At 42.1% G+C, this 19325-nt stretch overlaps 1 protein-coding gene across 32 annotated transcripts in view; it reads left to right on the top strand.

Annotated features, from left to right (window-relative positions):
- LOC107273178 (CUGBP Elav-like family member 1-A) overlaps window positions 1-19325 on the top strand; it is a 225175-nt gene that overhangs the window by 167496 nt on the left and 38354 nt on the right. For all 32 annotated transcript variants that reach the window (XR_003061488.1, XR_003061486.1, XR_003061487.1 and 29 more), the window contains one exon: window positions 6424-6506. Coding sequence is in view for 28 of the 32 variants with exons in the window: in XM_025090467.1 (XP_024946235.1) it covers window positions 6424-6506 (83 nt within the window). In the remaining 4 variants the exon portion in view is untranslated. The remainder of the gene's footprint in view (window positions 1-6423; window positions 6507-19325) is intronic.

Below are 19325 nucleotides of genomic sequence, written 5' to 3'. Positions count from 1 at the left end.
GGCTTTGACTTTGCGGCTGGATTGCCGCATTCAAACCTATCGGTACACAGGGTGGTGCATATATACAGACATACATAAATATCAGGAAAGTATCGTTAACGCCAAGTTAAAATGAAAGTTCAAGGAACTCTTTTTATCGAAGATTATTCTCTGGAGTACATAGGTAGACAGGTTGGCAGAAGTATAAAGCGATAACAGCCCGTTATTTCGTTTGCCCTGCTTATCCGCGCCAGATAACCTCGCCCGACGGTAATGACTTTTCCTCTTGCGGCAAACACTCGCGCTCTATTGCATTTCTATTGGATTTCTTTTCGCCCGCCTTAACCGAGCAGCCAACGTTACGCGACCCTATAATTCTAATAATTGGTGCTTATCCGTCATACAATCTTCCTCTTCCTGTATTGCCGCTCTACTCGAATTTAATCCATATAGTGGATGGGCTCTATATCTGTAAAACGATAGCCAATAGATACGTAACCTACTCGAGCATAACCGGCATATCCGATCGTAAAATTCAGTTATGCGAAAACTCGTATTTCTTGGTTGCTTTCGTGGATAGAGCAACCGTACACGTTACAACTGTAATGGTGACTATTGGAGTTGGTAGAATCGTCTCATAAACATCTCGCGTGAAAATTATATCAGGAGCAGATAACGTACGTGTACATACGGACGGTCTACCTGTTAACCAAAGTCCCTTCTGCGCCTGACGTTAGCAGATCCGTTTATAATGCTTCCGCCTCGTACATTACTGAGGACGATCGCCTTACGCCACTCCGAAGCTACGTGCATCAGTAGATACAAGTAGCTGGAGCTCGCCTTGTTAGACCATATATATACCGTATGGCGACGATGCTCGTGCATTACGGTTGAGATTATCAGAGCAATTGACCGATGCCTTTTCATAAGCAGACAGTCAGGTTGTCGAACTGTTTCTCCGAGGTTACGAGGTACCTCGGTATTGACCCAGGTCGTACAAAGAAGCATTCGTACTGAACTGCCAGGAAATTGAAATGCTCTCTCACTCGCGTCGTAGAGAATCCACGACGTAGTCCAAAGCGAGCGAGGGACTTTAGTCGCACGGATTCGAAGTAGTAGCGACCAACATTGGTCAGATCGGTTCGCGAGTTTTCACATGAGAAAACGCCAAGGTGGTTGCACACGAACGAATTCAATCGCACCACCACCTACTCTGGAGGACTGTGACGGAAATGCTGCCGGAGATAAGGTTGGATTTACCTTGCGCGCAGGGGCTTACCTCGATAGAACCTTCTGATCTGAGTTCCATTCCAGGGTGCTCTATTTTTTATTTTTTATTTTTTATTTTTTATTTTTTTATATAAATGTATATATATTTTTCTTTCTCTTTCCTTACTTTCACTTGTGACTCGGCTGAAGTGAATCGCGTTTTTTCCCCCTGTTTTTCTCTTCTGCCACCTACGGACCTTTGAATACACTTCGAGCCTCTCCCGAGGTATGCCGCGCGATAACGTCACCATTTAGGGTGCGCATCGAAAACAGTAAGGGCCGGAGGAGGTCGGGGAGAGAAACAATTGTCCTCGTGAAAGGATGGGACGGGAGCTTAAGGGTGAGCAGGTCCTGAAAAAAGAAAAAAAAAAAGAAAGCCGTCTGAATTATTTAGCAATTTCGTTTCATTTTCAGCACCCTCGAGGGGATATAGGGGTGATGGTGGGTGATGGTGGGTGATGGTGGGAAGAGAGCTTTCGGCTCTCAGGATAGACGTAGAGATATATAGGTATATTATTTAGAGAGCAGGAGTCGCGGTGAGTGAGAGAATAAACGTAGCGAGGGGCGCGGTGACGGGGTGAAAAGGAAAGGCGAGAGGAGTTAGTTTAAAGCGATTATAGGGGTACACGATAAAGTAATAATAAAAGTCTATTTGCACTGCTTCCAAGCGGCTGCAAGCGCGACCCCGGATCGTTAATTAAGATCATCCCTCCGTTCTTATTTACTTGACGCTCAGTTATCGTCACGCGTGATATAATGTAAAAATGAAATTATTTGTTACGTGCTAGTTATCGAATTTACGGATGAGTCTGGCGACAAATGAAGATCTCTTATCAGTGCCTACGGAATACAGTATAGAATTTGGAAAAGCTTGACCGTGAGATGAGATACCAAGTGGATGCTTGCTGATGCCGAAGGGTGGTTATGGGTCCAGAGCGTTCTTCCTTGGGATATTATCCCGTGGGAGGGAGCCATCTTTTACGAGACTGGAATACCAATGACGTTCAGCCAAACGGATAAAAATGTATCGAAGATACTCTCTCGCCAACAAACGCATGTACCGCAATGTATATACTTTACGAGATACACCATTTTTCCGTGCTTGGCGCATAGGTGCCCCTTACGATTGGAGTACATCATATAAAGATTGATCTTCGAAACCAGTCTCTCTGGCGTATCAAAATTTAAAAGCCAATGAAAGCGTTCTAATAAAAGGGACATCGGTCCTGGTCCAGATTAAAATCAATATTATTTAAAACGACAAAATACAAGAATCTCTCATATCTCTGATGAATATCAAAGTACTTTAATTGATTTGATCAGACTCAGCGAAGACTCTGATTAACCTAATCCTAGACTCAGGTCGATATTAAATATACGCTCCTCGAAATTTCCGTATCCAAATCCAGATAGTCGCCTGACGTGGGATAACCCACAGACACGGCTGCACCTTATCTAGTATTCTTGCGATTGGCACAGGATGGCAATCTCGGTTTGATCACAGAAACTTCTGCTCGTCGACCTGGCACTAACCGAAGCCCTCAGGAAACCCTGGGATAGAGTCGCCATCCAACTGAAGTTCAGTAGTTGGCAAGTAGATACGTCGGGATCGGTGGACGAAACGGTTCGATCGAATAATTCGAATATCGATCGAAAGGGTCAGTTCTGGTTTTCACCTTGTCTCAAGTTGCTGCTTTGTTCCCGATTTAATCATGGAAATTACATTGCTCGATCGATCAAAGGTAGTCCTTGAGTTCAGGTACGTAAGTATCTCAATAGTACCCCATATCTATACAACGTAGAAATGCCTTTCTCGTATCTACGTCCCAATGCACGTGGTTGGACACTTGACCGTCTAATTTCATTCATAGTTTGAGAAACTTATAGAGAGTTCTCTGAAATTGAAATTCTATTCGAAGATATCTTGGGCATTACGTCATTGAGACTTTTGGAAATTAGTCGATGATGACTTGGCCATCATGAAGTTCTGAAAATTCCTACTCAAAATCCTGATGCGCGTTTTACCACGAGTAACAAAGCCGTTGGTTTGGGTAGGTAGACAGATACTACTATCAATAGTAGATAGCAATGTATGTATGTGTCTATACATATAAAACCTACCTATCGCAGCCACGTGTTAGGGATTTGGAACTTCATCCCTGCCGATATTGCCGGATCCAATAGAAACAAATATATCGATGGGAATGGTCCAGTGCCACGAACGACAGAATCGTAATTCACCGATTCAGCGATATTTCCCCTCTCATGGGCATTCCGGACGGTCGAGCGGGTTCTGCGGATAGAACCTCCTCCAGTCTTAGCGATATCGTGGGATTCCCCGTATGGCGTCTACAGGAAGAGTTACTCCTGGATGACACGTACCGATACGAACAAAGAATTTATGAAGGCCGCTCTTTGATATCTCTCTGTCGACATGACCCAGACCAAGTCCCATTCCTCCCTCTCATCAATGTCAAAGCTACGATCAGTCCCCTGCCGGCTAGAGAAATTCGAATAACCAGATCGCATGTAGATGTCGGAAAAGCACGGAGAACTTCGAGAGTACAATGGTCATGTGTCTCTGTAAAAGAAAAAAAAATTCTAGAAAGACAGAAAGCAGCTACCCTCTATAGAGGGTTGTGAATGGTGACTCAGAGGCTTGTCCGAATAGATTTCCCCGTGGAGTCTAATCACGCATTGGGTAGGAATTAGCCCGCACTGGCCCCAGGGTCAACCAGCATACGCTACTGGTGCTGCTCGTACAGTCGAGTAACAATGATATGTCTCTCTATGTTCGACACGAATGCACGTGTGTATTCCGGCTGGTCCCTGCTGGACCATCCGCGAAACCACGAAGCTCCAGGATGTCGCGAAACTCTGTATATCTGGGGATCCTGCGAAAGAGGTCGAACAGAGGGGAAGAGGAGAATGGATCGAGAGTAGGTAGAAAGGTGGGAGGAAAAAAAATGTTTCATTCTACTTTTTGTTATTCCTATGGGAATGGCAATCAGATACGAAGCATTTGGCATGGTTTAGACAACTTTGGAAATCTATGAGCCTTATATATATATATCCTTCTTGTCGGTATGGAAATGGTAAAAGCAATGCGTAATTCTCAACGCAACCGACAGCGTTTCACGCATGGATTGTTGCGTGAGCATAATCGGGAGTCCAATTAGTGATAATTACGAGGTGAATTGGGAATTTCTAATAGCGGACGGCGCTGCAGGCAGCCATCAAAGCGCCCAGTTTGAATTTGCCACGATTTTTGCAGACGATGTAATTCGAAAGGGGATTGAATCGACTTCCGTTTAACGATGCTCCACCTCGGCGCCTTCTCAATGCTTACCCATTTACCGTTTAACATTCTCTATACACAGCCGTGCCATACCCGTATATTATTCCGTTCGTTTCTAGTGAGCCATATCCCTCCTTCTCTCTTGCTCTCATTCACGATTGCTTAATTGCTTTATTTGCGATCTCCCACATTTTTCATTATACGCTATATAATTTTTCCCTTTTTTTCCCCTCCCAACGCCCCCCCAAGGATTACCCAAAAACTCCATAGCAAATCTGTACACGTCCGCAGCCTAACACGCCTGACTAACCCTCTAACTAACCTCCAAATAAATCAGAGCTTCCCAATCCCGGGACCTCCTGGTTTTCCCAACCTCCAAAAGTACGGGCAACCTCTCGCCTGCTCGCACATCAGTCTCTCCCGATTCGTCAATGCTCGAACCAGTGCCGTGCCGTGATTCATCAATCCGATGGCGGCTAGTCAATAAATCGAATGACTCTCATGTAATATTCGTAACAAGCCACGTCGACGAAGCCCTTCAAAATTTCTTCGTTATAGAGCTTCGGGACATTTTTTATGCACAAATAGAGAATATTTTATCTACTTATTCATTATGCATACGTGAAACACGTATTGATTTTCCGGGATATTTCTGCGAAGTTAAATCATTTTTCTAATTGCGTAATACGCAGTCTAGGCTCAATCGGAGACTGGGGTAATGTTCGTTCTTTGCTCCCATATCCGTGTTCAAGGGTCGAAGGTCTGCGTAGCGGGTGTTGGCAACTCGACGAATGGGGTCATTTGTAGACACGAGTATTATAGCCGGTGTCAGGGCTACCAACTGAGAATTTGCTCGGGGTGTGATTTAACGATTTAAAGGTCTGTCAGACGATGACGTTCTCAAGATTAGTTACGCGAAGCTATACGATTTCCCGACGTAGCTTTCAATTTACGTACAAGGGTGGTAGCTACCACCCATCCTCGGAGACTTTGTATCGTGATACCGAGAGGGCGGGGGTGTAAATCGGACTAGGCCAAAAATGCATTTCCGGAAGTCCCACGCACGGCTCGTCCAGAGTCACAGTGCAAAGTATTTAGGTCAGAATTTTTCTCTAATGGTTTCTTCTATTTCTTTCTTTCTCTTCTTTCGCGGCAGCAATTTGCTGAGACTATTCCCGTAATGCGAGTTCCGCCAAGAATTCCAAAGTTTCCCGGAACGTATGGTCTATCGTGCTCCGCAGGAGGCGAACGCTGCGAGCTAGTATTTCTAAACTAAGTAGAGGAAGTGAACTCGCCACGCTAAGAACCCCTGGGCGCAATACTACGTCGGTATCGAACTTTTGGCAACTCGTAACTATCGACCAGTCGAATCTATTCTGGTTTGGGTGGCGTCCAATGGGACAACCAGGGGATATGCAAGACCGTGATGAGGTCCCAAGCGCGAACCTATCCAAACTGTCATTCGTACCGATATATCATATGGAATTGCTAACAGTCCGACTACTACCGATAACCCAAACGCCACCGACTTTTTGTTTGGCAACAGTCCTGAATCCTCCATGGAGTCTGATTATTGCCGTACCTATACTACCGGTTTATGAGAATATTTCAAATATTCCTCACCATTGTCACGGATCGAACAAGGGTTGGGTATTTGGTTCCAGAGACAAAAATGAACGGCTTCTTATATCTAATGTCAGGCTTTTAAAAGCTTATTTCGAACGTACGAAAAGCACCGGATGCTTACGATCCTTAACAAAGCCTCGTTGTCGTGCTCGGCCACCTGCTGTCCCTCGTGAATTCTAGTTTCCACGTAAGAAGACGGTTTCCCGATAACGAGCTGTGGTTTTGAAGACGCCCTCGTCCTTCTGTTACAGGCTGCTGCTTCGTTACCTTCTTCACGAGGAAAGCTGCCCTCGCTGCACAGAATGCTCTTCACAATATCAAGAAGCTCAATGGGGTGAGTAATATTACAATATCGTAGGCACGCACTCTTCGAAAGAGTGACGGGTTCGAATAGTTTCGGTATCGATAACATTTATTAAGAGTAATAATCATTACGTAATCAGTGACGTCACTGACCTAAAATTTACATGGTACGATGCCAAAAAAATTCGTACAGTATAGTTATGTATCATTAATTGTATCTAGACCGCGACGGATAATTAAAAATTATTTGAATAATTAAAATAATTAGGAGTAATTAACTGTAGCTTTAATAATTAAATAGAAATTGTTCCCTCCGTGTTACCATACATATCGATCCTGCGGTCACGTCCGTCCATGCGGTTCTTGGATTCAATCGAAGTCTATCTCTATTCAAGCCTCTGCCCTGTCGATACCTATAGATATACCACTGGCACAGAAGTGACACGTCAGTCGAGGAAATCCGCGACCTAATCCATCGAGTGCTCGCACAAAGCTATAGGAGTTTGCCGCGGCCACCGCCTGACGCCGCCACTGCCTTCGTGCTTAAGCTTCGGATATTTATTGTCATACAAATTACTCCCAACAGACTACGGGAGACTGTACGCGAAATACCAGCACGAAGCGTGAGACGAATGACATGGCTTTACCGGGCTACCCACCCCCAAGAGAGAAGCAGTCGACCCAAGTAACTTGCCGCGATTACCTTTACAATTAGAGGCTATGATTTATCACGGCAGTGATGGTATACAGGGGATGGAAGTAGGAAAGATCGCCGCCATTTTCTTGTTTATATCAGCTCTACTCACCGCGCGGACTATAATGCGGGTAGAAAGACGCGCATTCGCGGTTTCGCAAGAGTCCTCGAAGAAAAGTACTTGAAAGATAACCACTTGGAAAGAACGTATCCTCTCGTGGTCCGCGTTCCATGCCTGGGTTAGGGTTGTACGGGTTAAGACACCCCTCGCTGTTAAAAAAAAAAAGGTGAATTACAGGACGACGTTTTTCCAATGAAAGGGTTCAGCGAGTGCATATATGGGTTGGTGAAAGGAGCCAGAAGGGCGGGACGGTGTAAGAAAGTTCTGCGGTCGTGGGGTTCGGCGGGGAGAAGTGGCAAGGGGGAGGGTTAAACCCGAGGGTCGGGGGCTGCGCATTTGAAGGAGTTTAGCTTTTCTCGTATCAGATTTCGTTTCGACGAGTGGCACCGAGTCGAGAGGGCTGTGTTGGTTTGGAGAAATGAGTCGAGTGCGCCTGGGAGCCTTGGAGCAGATTTATCGCGCTAGAGTGCTACCGAGATTTCGTGCTTTCTCTTCTGTTTCTATTTTTTTGGTGGGAGGGGGCAGGCGGTGGGGAAACGGAGAATTTCTCTCCCTTCGTAAACTTCCATTACTATAGTGCCAACTTTACTTATTCCCTTACCCCCTCGTATGTATATTGTATATAGATATGCGAATCGGTCAGCGATACCGTCCAGTCAGGTACACGAGCTACACGTGGAAGACGAAAGTTTCATTCCGTTTTGACACTGTGAGGTCCATTGTCCGAAGAGATGCTGTAGGGGACGAAGCAACCATAACCCCCAACTCCAAAAGTCTTGAACTCAGCTGGCCTTGGTACGAAGCACCAAAACCCTTGCTCCTTCTCTTTCAATGCAACCATCCGCATATCCCGGGATTCACTGTTAATAATTTGGTTCGGTTAGGGATACTTCCTTCCGGTGCGAAATAGTTGAACGATGTTTCGCCGCGATAGAGTCTGTTCGACCTCGGTATTGGTGGAGTAGAGCTGCGCGACTACGTCTAGGTCTTTCGCGAGGAATAAGGAAGCGACGTGCGGCATGGCTGGCTCGCCGCCATGAAATTGTTGGAGAAACCGTAGTGAATTCGCAACAGCATGCCAGAGCCAGCAACAATGCATAATATCGTTAGAGCACTGCTCGGACGAAAGGTATTCGAGTGCCGTACGAATTTTGCAAAATGAAAAATAAAACGATAGTTTGGCTAATGCCCGAGTAGTGTGTATAGACGTGCATATACATATATATATGCCTGGGCAAGCCGAGGCTATGCATACGGCATATACCTATATATGTATACCTATATATGAGAGAGTTAGACAGGGAGGAAATAGGGGAAAGGGGTGAGAGCGTCAGCGGGAAAACATAAAATATTCAGGATAACACAGGCTTCAGTTGGACGAAGGTACTAACGGTCAATATCCATGGATTGTTGGTAAATTTCAGAATGGCTTTCATAGGAAAAACAAATTTTAATAAACCACCTCACTTTACTACACAATTTCTACATACGTCAGTGGAAGTCCAACTGATGCGTGCACGAGTTCTGTATTATGCGATTAACCAGATCGAATATCCGTACGCTTTTGGCATTCATAGCTTCTGCTTCATTGCTCTCGACAAAAATCACTAGGCCAATATTTTCGTTTGAATTTCATCGCACGATTTGTAAATCGGAAGTACTGTAAGGACGTGACGTCGCTTGGAACAGCTAACGCAAAGATTATTCAGAACTTAGAAAGTATATATGTCACTAAGCAGTATATGTGAATTTGACAATATAAAATTTCCCGCGGGGTTTACGGGGTGGCGCTGCTAGCACGAAGCGATTATTTCTTTAAATAATATGTAGATCGACCCGACTTCTAAAATCTGTACCACCGCTCGTCCAGTGTTTACGAACGTGCCTACGAGAAATACGCTATTGTGCCGCTTGGAGCTAGGAAATATTCGTGACGCGATGTTGCCTAGGGTCGGTGTCTCGTAGTTTTCCGCGCGAGGTTCTTCACTGACAGCCTTCAAGGATGAGAGAGCAAGATTTCCAAGGTGGCAGGGGGGACTGAAAAATAAAGGAGAAAAGTGTGGGGATGAACACGTTGAGGGTGGGAAGCAGCATTACTATGGAGCATAGAAGTGTAAAAGTAGTGGATGGATAGGCGTAACCAGAGGGTCCAAGAGCCGCTGGCGCTGGTCGCAGAAGGAGTTTTGGATCCGAAGTGGAACCAAGAGGCACGACGAGGTCGTCGACCCACGGATGCATTATTAATGCTAAGGATTAAGGAGAAATATGCATGCAGTTTGTCTTGAGCGAGCGCGATTTTCCCTTCCTCGTTCCTCACGATATCGCAGGGCGACCAAGAGCCCCCCCCCCCCATCCACGCCCTTCTCCCCTTTCCTTCGTCTCTTTCACCTTGCTCTCTGTACACACGAGCTTCTTTGTGATATCTTCTCGCCCCGTAGACGATCCCGTATCAATACTCACCGCCTACGCGCGAAGGACGTATCAATCAACGTAATAGAAAGAACACAGCAAAGTTGAGAAAACGCGCTTCCTTCCATCTCGTTCCATTTCGTTCCATCTCGTTCCATCTTGCGCCATCTCACCCCATCTCAACCCCATCTCATCTCCGACTCTCGTCTCTTTCCAGAAGCACCGTTCTTATTCGATATTTGCTTAACCGTATAAACAGAGGAGCCTTCACATCAATGATTCCCTCTCCGGCCTCCCCTCGTCCTTCCACCTTTTGCTAAGGACGAAGTGCCTCCGTCAGCCGGATACGATATCTCGAATTCGTTTTTCTCCTTCCGGCCGATTCCATTCTCACGACTTTCACCTTTCACGCTGGTATGCCTCTTTATGTATATCCATATCTTTCTTTGATTCTCTTTCGATTCCCTTTTTCTTGTTTTTTTTTTTTTTTTATTTCCTAATCCGTCATTCGACATTCTTCGCGACGAAATTGTATACGCTAAACGGCATCGCTATGGTGAGATATATATTTGTTTTTAACAAATTTACGTAAGATTATTTACGTATGCTTCATAGGGAATCATCGTTGTCCCGGCAGGTGGACTCAATTTATTTTCTCCGTGCTGGATGTAGCATTCCATTTGATATCCTTTGATAAATCCTCCCTCGTGACTACGTCGCACTTGTACCCGGTGGCAATGGTATCCGTATCCGTGACATCGTAATTGAGTTGCCAGGGCTTATGATTGGCTCCTGAAGAAACAGGCGACATCGCGGACCCTCGGTGAGATCGCTTCGAGCACCTTCGGTAATGCCACTCTTTATTTATCAAGAGACGCAGCAGTTCTCCGAAAGATACGGTCTATCGTTTTCCTAGGATCTTTCCGTATTTCTTTTTTTTTTTTTTTTTTTTTTTTTTTTTTTTTTTTTTTTTTTTTTTTTTTTTTTCTTCCTTGTAACATGAATATTTTTACGTATTTATACGAGTTTCGTTCTTTCCACTACTCCGCGATATATCCAGTTTCACGTGGGGGATGCAGCAGTGGGGTAATAATAACCGCAAGAGACATTGCCTCGTTAATTTCGTTCTCGTAGGACGTAGCCAGAGTGTATTGAGGGTAGAGGAAAAAAGAAAAAGGAAATTACATCGTTTCCGGACTGCCTGGTTTGTTGCCCGGTTAGTTCATTGCAAGCGGCGGGTACGTTGACTGTGCGAAAGGCACTAGAAAGAGGGCAACCGATACAATGAACGGAGCTTAAAATATCATACCTCAGAATATAATAGCTATTCTCTCGGCAAACACAAAGATTCGTTATAATGGAAATAAAATTACCATGAACGCATTATATGCCTACGGTTCCAGTCGGTGGAGGGAGTCGAACGTATTTCATAGAATAGACTATATTCAGTGAGAATTTTTGAAAAAATTTTATAATATTCATTTTTTTTTCATTAAAAGTATTCAGTTCAATTTCCTCCATGTTCACGTATAATGTTTCCGGTCTGAGTATCGTTTATCATACCGGATTATATATCGACAGTTTTCTTACATGTTACGGTCATTGCGTATGCGTAGTACTCGGTAGTACATTACGTAGCTAATCTTTAAGGGTTTGATTTAGTGAAATATTATTAAAATTTAAATTTGATCATCCCTTACTTTTTCTAGATTAAATTAAATTAAACCTATGATTTAACTTATCGGTACACAGAATTACTAGTGACGAATAGAAATTTGACTCGAAGTCACGCGACATGTTGATTTTTGTTTGTTTTTAATGACTAAAATTAGTTTTAGTTACTTCTTGATCTACTAGAGACATACAAATGCAAAAGAAATGCCGAAACCGAAAATCAATCCTGTGAACTCGATTCTAAGACTGTGTTCCAGCCAATGAGTGAAGACGTCACGACCGCCAGGTTTAACCCACTTTTGCGTTTTAAATAACGTGACAGGCGTAGCTGCTTTGTTGAAAGTTAAAATTTTTATTTCAAACCTTGAGGTTAATCATAGATATGTGGATTGATGTAACATTTTCATAACTCCTATGCCGTGAATTAGTCATTATTAACTGATAGTGGAGTTAGCATCGTTAAAAGAGTATCACGTTTTTTTTTTTTGTTTTTTTTTTTTACCGCTAACGAACCACCCTTGGTTCTTGATGCTGCTGCATCGTGGAGCAAAAAGTGATGAACGTCATTAACGCGTTGCGATAATGGCCTACGCTATTTCAGCGAGGTTGAGAGGGCGAAGCCAAAGAATCAAGAACCGTGTATTAACGATGGCTGTACTCTTTCGAGTATCGGGTTAGCAAAACCAGGATCAATCCTGTCCTGTATCAGAAAAGGATAGCAAGGGACGAAACGATAAAAATATTTGTCTTATCATTCACATAAGTATCTCTTGATGCATTTTCACTTTGAAGTACGATGATTAATCTTTCCATGTAAAATCTTTCCTTTCGGTATTGAACCAATTTTTTTTAGAAAATTCATATAAACAAAAACATGCTCGATCGCATTTATAGCTCGACAGCCTCGATTATCGCAGCTCGGCGAGTCAGTCGGGCGAGGGTGCGGGTTGCGCGGGGGTAAATTACGTTCCATTTCTCACTAACTTTTTCAATTTATCGTGACTCGAGTAGCTAATTACAACGAAATGACTTTTGCTGGGGCGCGCACAGAGTGTGCTTCCATACTATTATCGCATCGCTACTATTATACATTTATATATATATATATATATATATATATATATATATATATATATATATATATATATATATATATAGTTGATACGAGGATAATAAACACATATATCGCATAGGTAAAAAAAATGTCGCGTTCATTCTCTATTCTAGTTCTACATCAGACGTCGTAAAGCGTAAACCAAAGAATACGAGGCAAAATAGCTAATTTAAAATATCGCTGCGATAGAACTTTTTCTTACATAAGACTTTTCCATTTTTTAAATTTATAATTGATATAGCTTATTTAAACAGAAAAAAGCTTTTATCGAGGAATATTATATAACTCTTACAATGCTTGTCATGCGATCGTCACATTGGCGTACAGGTCCCATCCCAACTACTCAGCACCTTTAACTGTAGTACAGCAGAAAGTAACAATGAAACGTTGACGGGCCGCGTGATATAATTTGACAAACGAGACAAAGAGCGACACAAATCGAAGAGCATTTAAACATTTTCCTTTGATCTACGTTAATTCTCTCATTGGGAATGGCACTCGCTTTCGAATTATTCGGCGAATGTATCGAGTCGACTTTCTACCTGCTGAAATTCCGCGCCCAGCACTCGATTGTGCATGATTAACGTTGGCATGAAAGCTATTGCGTACCGGAGTTTCATATCGATCCCACTATGTCTTTGTTCCCCTTCTTTCTCTTTTTCTCTTATGCCATGTCCCTCTGCCATTTTCTCGGTCCCTTTACATTCGCCTCCCCATTTTTTTTTTTTTTTTTTTTTTTTTTTTTTTTTTTTTTTTTTTTTTTTTTTTTTTTTTTTTTTTTTTTTTTTTTTTTTTTTTTTTTTTTTTTTTTTTTTTTTTTTTTTTTTTTTTTTTTTTTTTTTTTTTTTTTTTTTTTTTTTTTTTTTTTTTTTTTTTTTTTTTTTTTTTTTTTTTTTTTTTTTTTTTTTTTTTTTTTTTTTTTTTTTTTTTTTTTTTTTTTTTTTTTTTTTTTTTTTTTTTTTTTTTTTTTTTTTTTTTTTTTTTTTTTTTTTTTTTTTTTTTTTTTTTTTTTTTTTTTTTTTTTTTTTTTTTTTTTTTTTTTTTTTTTTTTTTTTTTTTTTTTTTTTTTTTTTTTTTTTTTTTTTTTTTTTTTTTTTTTTTTTTTTTTTTTTTTTTTTTTTTTTTTTTTTTTTTTTTTTTTTTTTTTTTTTTTTTTTTTTTTTTTTTTTTTTTTTTTTTTTTTTTTTTTTTTTTTTTTTTTTTTTTTTTTTTTTTTTTTTTTTTTTTTTTTTTTTTTTTTTTTTTTTTTTTTTTTTTTTTTTTTTTTTTTTTTTTTTTTTTTTTTTTTTTTTTTTTTTTTTTTTTTTTTTTTTTTTTTTTTTTTTTTTTTTTTTTTTTTTTTTTTTTTTTTTTTTTTGTACCTGCTCCTTCTCCTCATTTTATCCACCATTGAAAATTCTCTGTCTGTCCAGCAATACTTTTCTTTTTCCATACGAAATATGTATGTACTCGTTTCGGCTTTCATATTGCATTGTCACATTTGAACTTGCCACTTAAACTTCCGTAAAATTATTTCGTCGCTTTTTCCTGCCTTGATTTCCCTTATCGACCATCTAATGCGTTGACTTCATAAAACGCACATTGTGGTCCGGCCCCGTTGACGGAACGAAACACGTTTGTCACTTGGTTGGACTTTCATCGCGCGCTAATGTTTCCCGTAAAGCATCGAGATGCGAAATGGAGCTCGCTTATAGTCGAGCGCTTAACAACAGCTGGTATAAAATACATGGGGGATTAAGTTGGTTTTGACTTGAAAAAATTGCGTTTCTTGAATGTAGTTCATTTGAATAAAAATATATATATACAAACCCACTTCCAGTTCCGTACGTTGAAATACGTGCAACGATCATCTGCACAGCAAACTAAGATTCTTACTGCTCGTTGAAATCTGTCGACTTCAACAGTCACGTTCCAGTGATCCACCACTTCGCTCTGTAATTACTATCGAAATGTTCCTGGCTTCTCTTACTTCGACAGTGTATCTAACAATCTGGAGAAACTTTACATTTCTCAATGCTTTCGCTTAATTTTCAAAGGGCACAGTGCTTTTATTTTCCATTAGGTCAGTTTACAGAAGTCGACACTGTCGTCAAGCAGTATGAGGAACTTGTGATGCTTCGCGATACAATGTTGACATTTCATAGTAGACAGCCGATCTATGTCTCAGGTACAGAGTACACAGAGGAATGATTTATATATTGCGAGCTGTAGTCCTATGTAAAAGAGATCCTCCGTGTAAATAGATGCAAAGCAAAATAGCCTATTATCTCTAGGGTATGCATTTCTAGTTTAATGCTTTTGAACGAAACCCTGAAACATTCTGGCAGATCGTCCTGTAATATCGATCGGTTGCGCAACGCTCGTTCACACGCGAAAGGACAATTTGCGTTCTTCCGGATCATTTCTCATGCTGACTGCGACTCGGCGGATTAGACGGCCGTGCCAGAAGGCTTTCGTACAAATCCGAGATGTCAGGATGGCACGTCGTTCCGCGTTGCAGACTACTTTTGTGAAATCTCCATCTTACGTATCACGGAAACCAGCGGGTGGGAGATTCGCCGTTGCCAGTAGACGTCCTCGGAAAGCCTTACGTCGCGTAATCTTGGCCGAGTGGCTCCGAGAAGGATGCACGACGTGCTGGGATGAATTTTCTGGAAAAATGTGTTGCCGTTGCAGCCGTTACGAAGAAGCCTGCTTGCTAGTTGAAGATAGTGTGGGATATATACAGGGTGTCGCAAAATTCATTTACCTCCGGGGTATGGCGCCGTTCGGGAGGGATCGAAGATCACGAAAATGACTAGGTTTTCGTTCGAAAGTTCTTTGCTTTCAAATGGGAGCAGGTCAAAGTTGATCAATCAGAATGAGACACCACTATCATCAGTACATCTACAAGCACTGTGTTTTCTTCCCTTGCTTTTGTTTTTCGACGGCATCGATGAGGCTGCACGTGCTTCAGGCGGATCACGGGAATATCAATAGTTTCACGGTCCGAGCGCCAAGCGCATTTGGTGACAGATCACCGATCGATACTGCCGGAACACCTTAGCTTCGCGCAGCAGCTTCACGCGTAACGTGGGACGAAAACTCGTACGCGGTGCCTAAAACGTATTGGAATGCTATTTTGATTATCGAGAAACAGATTGTTACGGATAGAGAAAGATAGATAGATAGATAGATAGAGAGAGAGAGAGAGAGAGAGAGAGAGAGAGAGAGAGAGGAGGGGGGATGTTATCAAATAAAAAAATAAGTAAATGCATTAAAATTGAAGTGGGATGAGATACGGAGATAAAATGCATAAGCCAAAATGGGCTGGGAAAGAAAAGTAGATATACTAATTCCTTCGTTTAGTACCGTAAATGTTTTTTAAGTCCTAATTAGACCCCAACATAAAAAAATCTAAAATAATCAATGTAGAAAAGCCATATTAATTTCAAAACGTGGCAATTTTCGAGGATATTTTCACTGCCATTTCTGTTAGTGTCTCGTTCTGATTGATAAACTTTGACGTGCTCTCATTTAAAAATTAAGAACTTTCCGACAAAAATAACGTTATTTTCGTGATCCTTGATACCTCCCGAACACGGCTATACACCGGAGGTGCATGAAATTCGGGATACCCTCTATATACCTAGAATGGAATACATCCAAGGGATGGAATTCAGGAGAAACAGGAGTACTATGTCCAAAGCAGTCGAACGAATATAAAATATGAAATTTAGCAAGCTGGACGCGCCATAGGAGCAGAAAGTGAAGCTGCGATTATATGTGGGAGATGAAAGTAAATGAGAATAAAATGGGGTGTATGCGCAAATATGAAATAGGAGACCAGCGCGAGTTAACCAGTCGCGGCAGTCGGAATATGCGTGACAGCGCTTTACCCCTTGCGAAGGGTAGGTATATAGAGGGTGGCCAAACGGGGAAACAATTTTTACAACTGAATTGTCCATTGTGTTGAACGGTCAGTGCAAAAGTGAAAATAATATTGACGGTAGATGCTCTCCGTGCGTGCGTCATACAGCGATGTACGTAGAAATTCCTCTATAGGAGCTGCTGCATACCTGCGGGATGTTATTGAAAAATAGTCCACGTGTTTAATATGCAACAGTCAAGATTCCAGTGTACCAGCAACCTAACGCCGTGCAGTTGGGTTGATAAGTGAGTGCGAAGAGATACTGGTTTGGCGAATACGATTCTCCCGCCAGTACGTGTCGACGAGATTTTCTTAAACGTAAAGCGCCATTTTCGAAATGGCTCCCCAAAGGCATTAACGTGCAACGTGTCTCTCCTATCCTCTTGTTACACGAAAACGTACATGACCGTGTGTCTTTCTGTCGCGCGAGATATAAAGAAATCGTGATCTTCCAAGAGAAGGAAAAACCTCAAGAACCCGCAGCCTCTGACAAATCTCGGCGCTCGACCGGAAAACTTTCAATTTCCGGATATATCGGCCTTCAGCCACCCTCGAGGCGTCTACATGCCGTATATGGCTGCCTCGTAGAGAACGATTCTCGCTATTTATTGTTTTCGATTTCTTAAACGATCCCCCAAGCCACCAAGGGCGGTCCCCTTGTAGATTAAGAAATTCCTGACGAACGGCAGCAATACGCTTCACGCTCCGAAGTTTCTCACAGCCGCAAGAGAGCGCGGCGACGGCACCGTCGTATTGCGGGCTCTCTCTCTCCATTCTCGCGAAGGCTCTCTCCCCCACGGCTTCCGATGCCTTTGGCTCTCGTGTACCTATATGGAACGGATAAGGGTGGGCTGTGTCTCTCTACCGAGAATAGGCGAGCTGAGAAACGAGCTGCATCTCGGAATAAAAACTTGACACCCCAACGCGGCCATCGTCATGGGGCTTTGGCTGGGATCGGACGCGACTCTCGACGCCGAGGTATTTCGTTGACGTCGAGAGTGGGTTGTGGAAAAAAAAAAAGTGCAGCAGGGGTGGTGCCTGGGATACGGGCACGGGACATCAGAGAGTGATGCGCCGGGAGAACAGGTGGAGGGCGCTTTGCCAACTGCAGTTTCACAGCATTTTTCAAATCGATTCCCATTTCGCTGAGAAGCATGGCACGTATACCTGTGCCTGTGGTACTTTGGACCATTGATGTCGATGTCGCTATCAGGTGAAATTCCTACCGAAACTCACACTCGGTGCCCGCACTCTAGTCGTCATCCGTTTTTGCTATGTATGTAGGATGCTGTCTTTTTTGTTTTTGTAAATACTTGAATGGATATCTTGAAAAGCCTGCACACGTGGCTCTCTTGAAAGCGTCTGGTCGTTCCTGCTGATTGGTCGTGTACAGAAATCCTTTGAGCTTCTACGGTACCGGGCAGATAACACCATTCTGTTTATTTATATAGACCGCTCCAGTGACTTATGAGGGATGCCTGTTTTTATTGCTATCATAACGAAGATATTATTTTCGTTTTAATCCTTTTCTCAAACGACTTTCGCTTCAAGCGTCGGAAGATGTGGACGAACGTTTTCTCACTAAAAACGGAAATTAAGATGAGATCGTACGACGGATATATCGGCGAGACGCTCCGTACTTTCGCGGCATGTCGACAGACCTGAAAAGATTCGTCAAACGCATTTCTCCTCGCTCGCATGTCGCGGAAATTGAATATCGCCGAGTGGGTTTAAAATGCTAGACCGATGGCTCCGAGTCGATATTGATAACGGGCACTGGCTACCGGTTACCGATAACGATTTCCATGCAACTCTATCGATGCAAATTCAATGGATCAAAATCTAGGGTAGGATTGAAAAGTAATGTGCGGCACACTCTTTTGAATGACTCTTTTGACGGGTGCCAGAGTTTCGTTGAAATTCGCTCGAATACGGAAGCATTGTAAGTTTCATTTATATGGTAAAATTATTTTTACGCTTTCTGGAATAGAGTAATATATAAGGCGTCGATCGTCGACATTAGGAAGATGAACAAAAAAATGTTAAGTAATTTAAGAATTCAAGAAAATTATATTAATATGATTATTTAAAACAATCTCAAGGCAAGCGTGTTTTTTCAGATACAAGGAACATTGATCGATTGGATAAAACTACATTTTTGCCAATTGAGTAATGTATTTCGATTGCAGTAAAAACTTACGGAAAAGCAGATATAGGTACTTGATCATTACTTTATCTCAAACGGTTCGAAAGTCACAACCTTCAGAAACTTTTCGAAACTCTCATAAGGATAATGGTTCGATTTTATGATTTTTAACTCGTAACTTTCAACGTTTTCCTGAGAATAAAACAATTTCCATTTGACTAAAAAAAAAAAAAATACAACTTCGTACGTTATATAAATATGAACACGTTAAATAACAAAAAAAAAAGCATAATAACTTTAATGAATCCTAATCGAGTGATAATCCTCTAAGACAGCACAATTTTCCACGTGCGTTCCAACACGTAATCATTTTTCAAGATAAAATGATGTAAATCGTAGTCGACCCGTTTCACCCTTTCATGATCGATATTTCAATTTAGGACCTCACGAGCATTACCCCACGGCTTCCGGCGACGTACATACGTGATGGTCGGATTTTTTTTTCTTTTTTTCATGAATCCATGCAGATTTTTCACGAGAGCCCGTTGAGCGCGGAACGTCTATCCTCCTCTCTCGCCATCTCTACCCGAACCGTCGCTACGCCCTTTACTTTTTTTTCATTCCGTCGACGCGCAACTACGTGAAGCGAATTTGTAACCCACGATACGGACCAGGCTGCTCGCATAGGCGGCGTGGATTTAGCACGACGATTTCAATACCCAACGCCTTTCCAGCTCCTTTCTCCAGGACATTGAATTCTCTATTCCTTCCTCTTTCCCCCT

The sequence above is a fragment of the Cephus cinctus genome, unplaced genomic scaffold (genome assembly GCF_000341935.2).
Source record: "Cephus cinctus unplaced genomic scaffold, Ccin1 Ccin1_scaffold1474, whole genome shotgun sequence".
NCBI lineage: Eukaryota > Metazoa > Arthropoda > Insecta > Hymenoptera > Cephidae > Cephus > Cephus cinctus.
The sequence above is the reverse complement of the archived record's forward strand: the minus strand, read 5'-3'. Positions and strand labels throughout refer to the sequence as shown.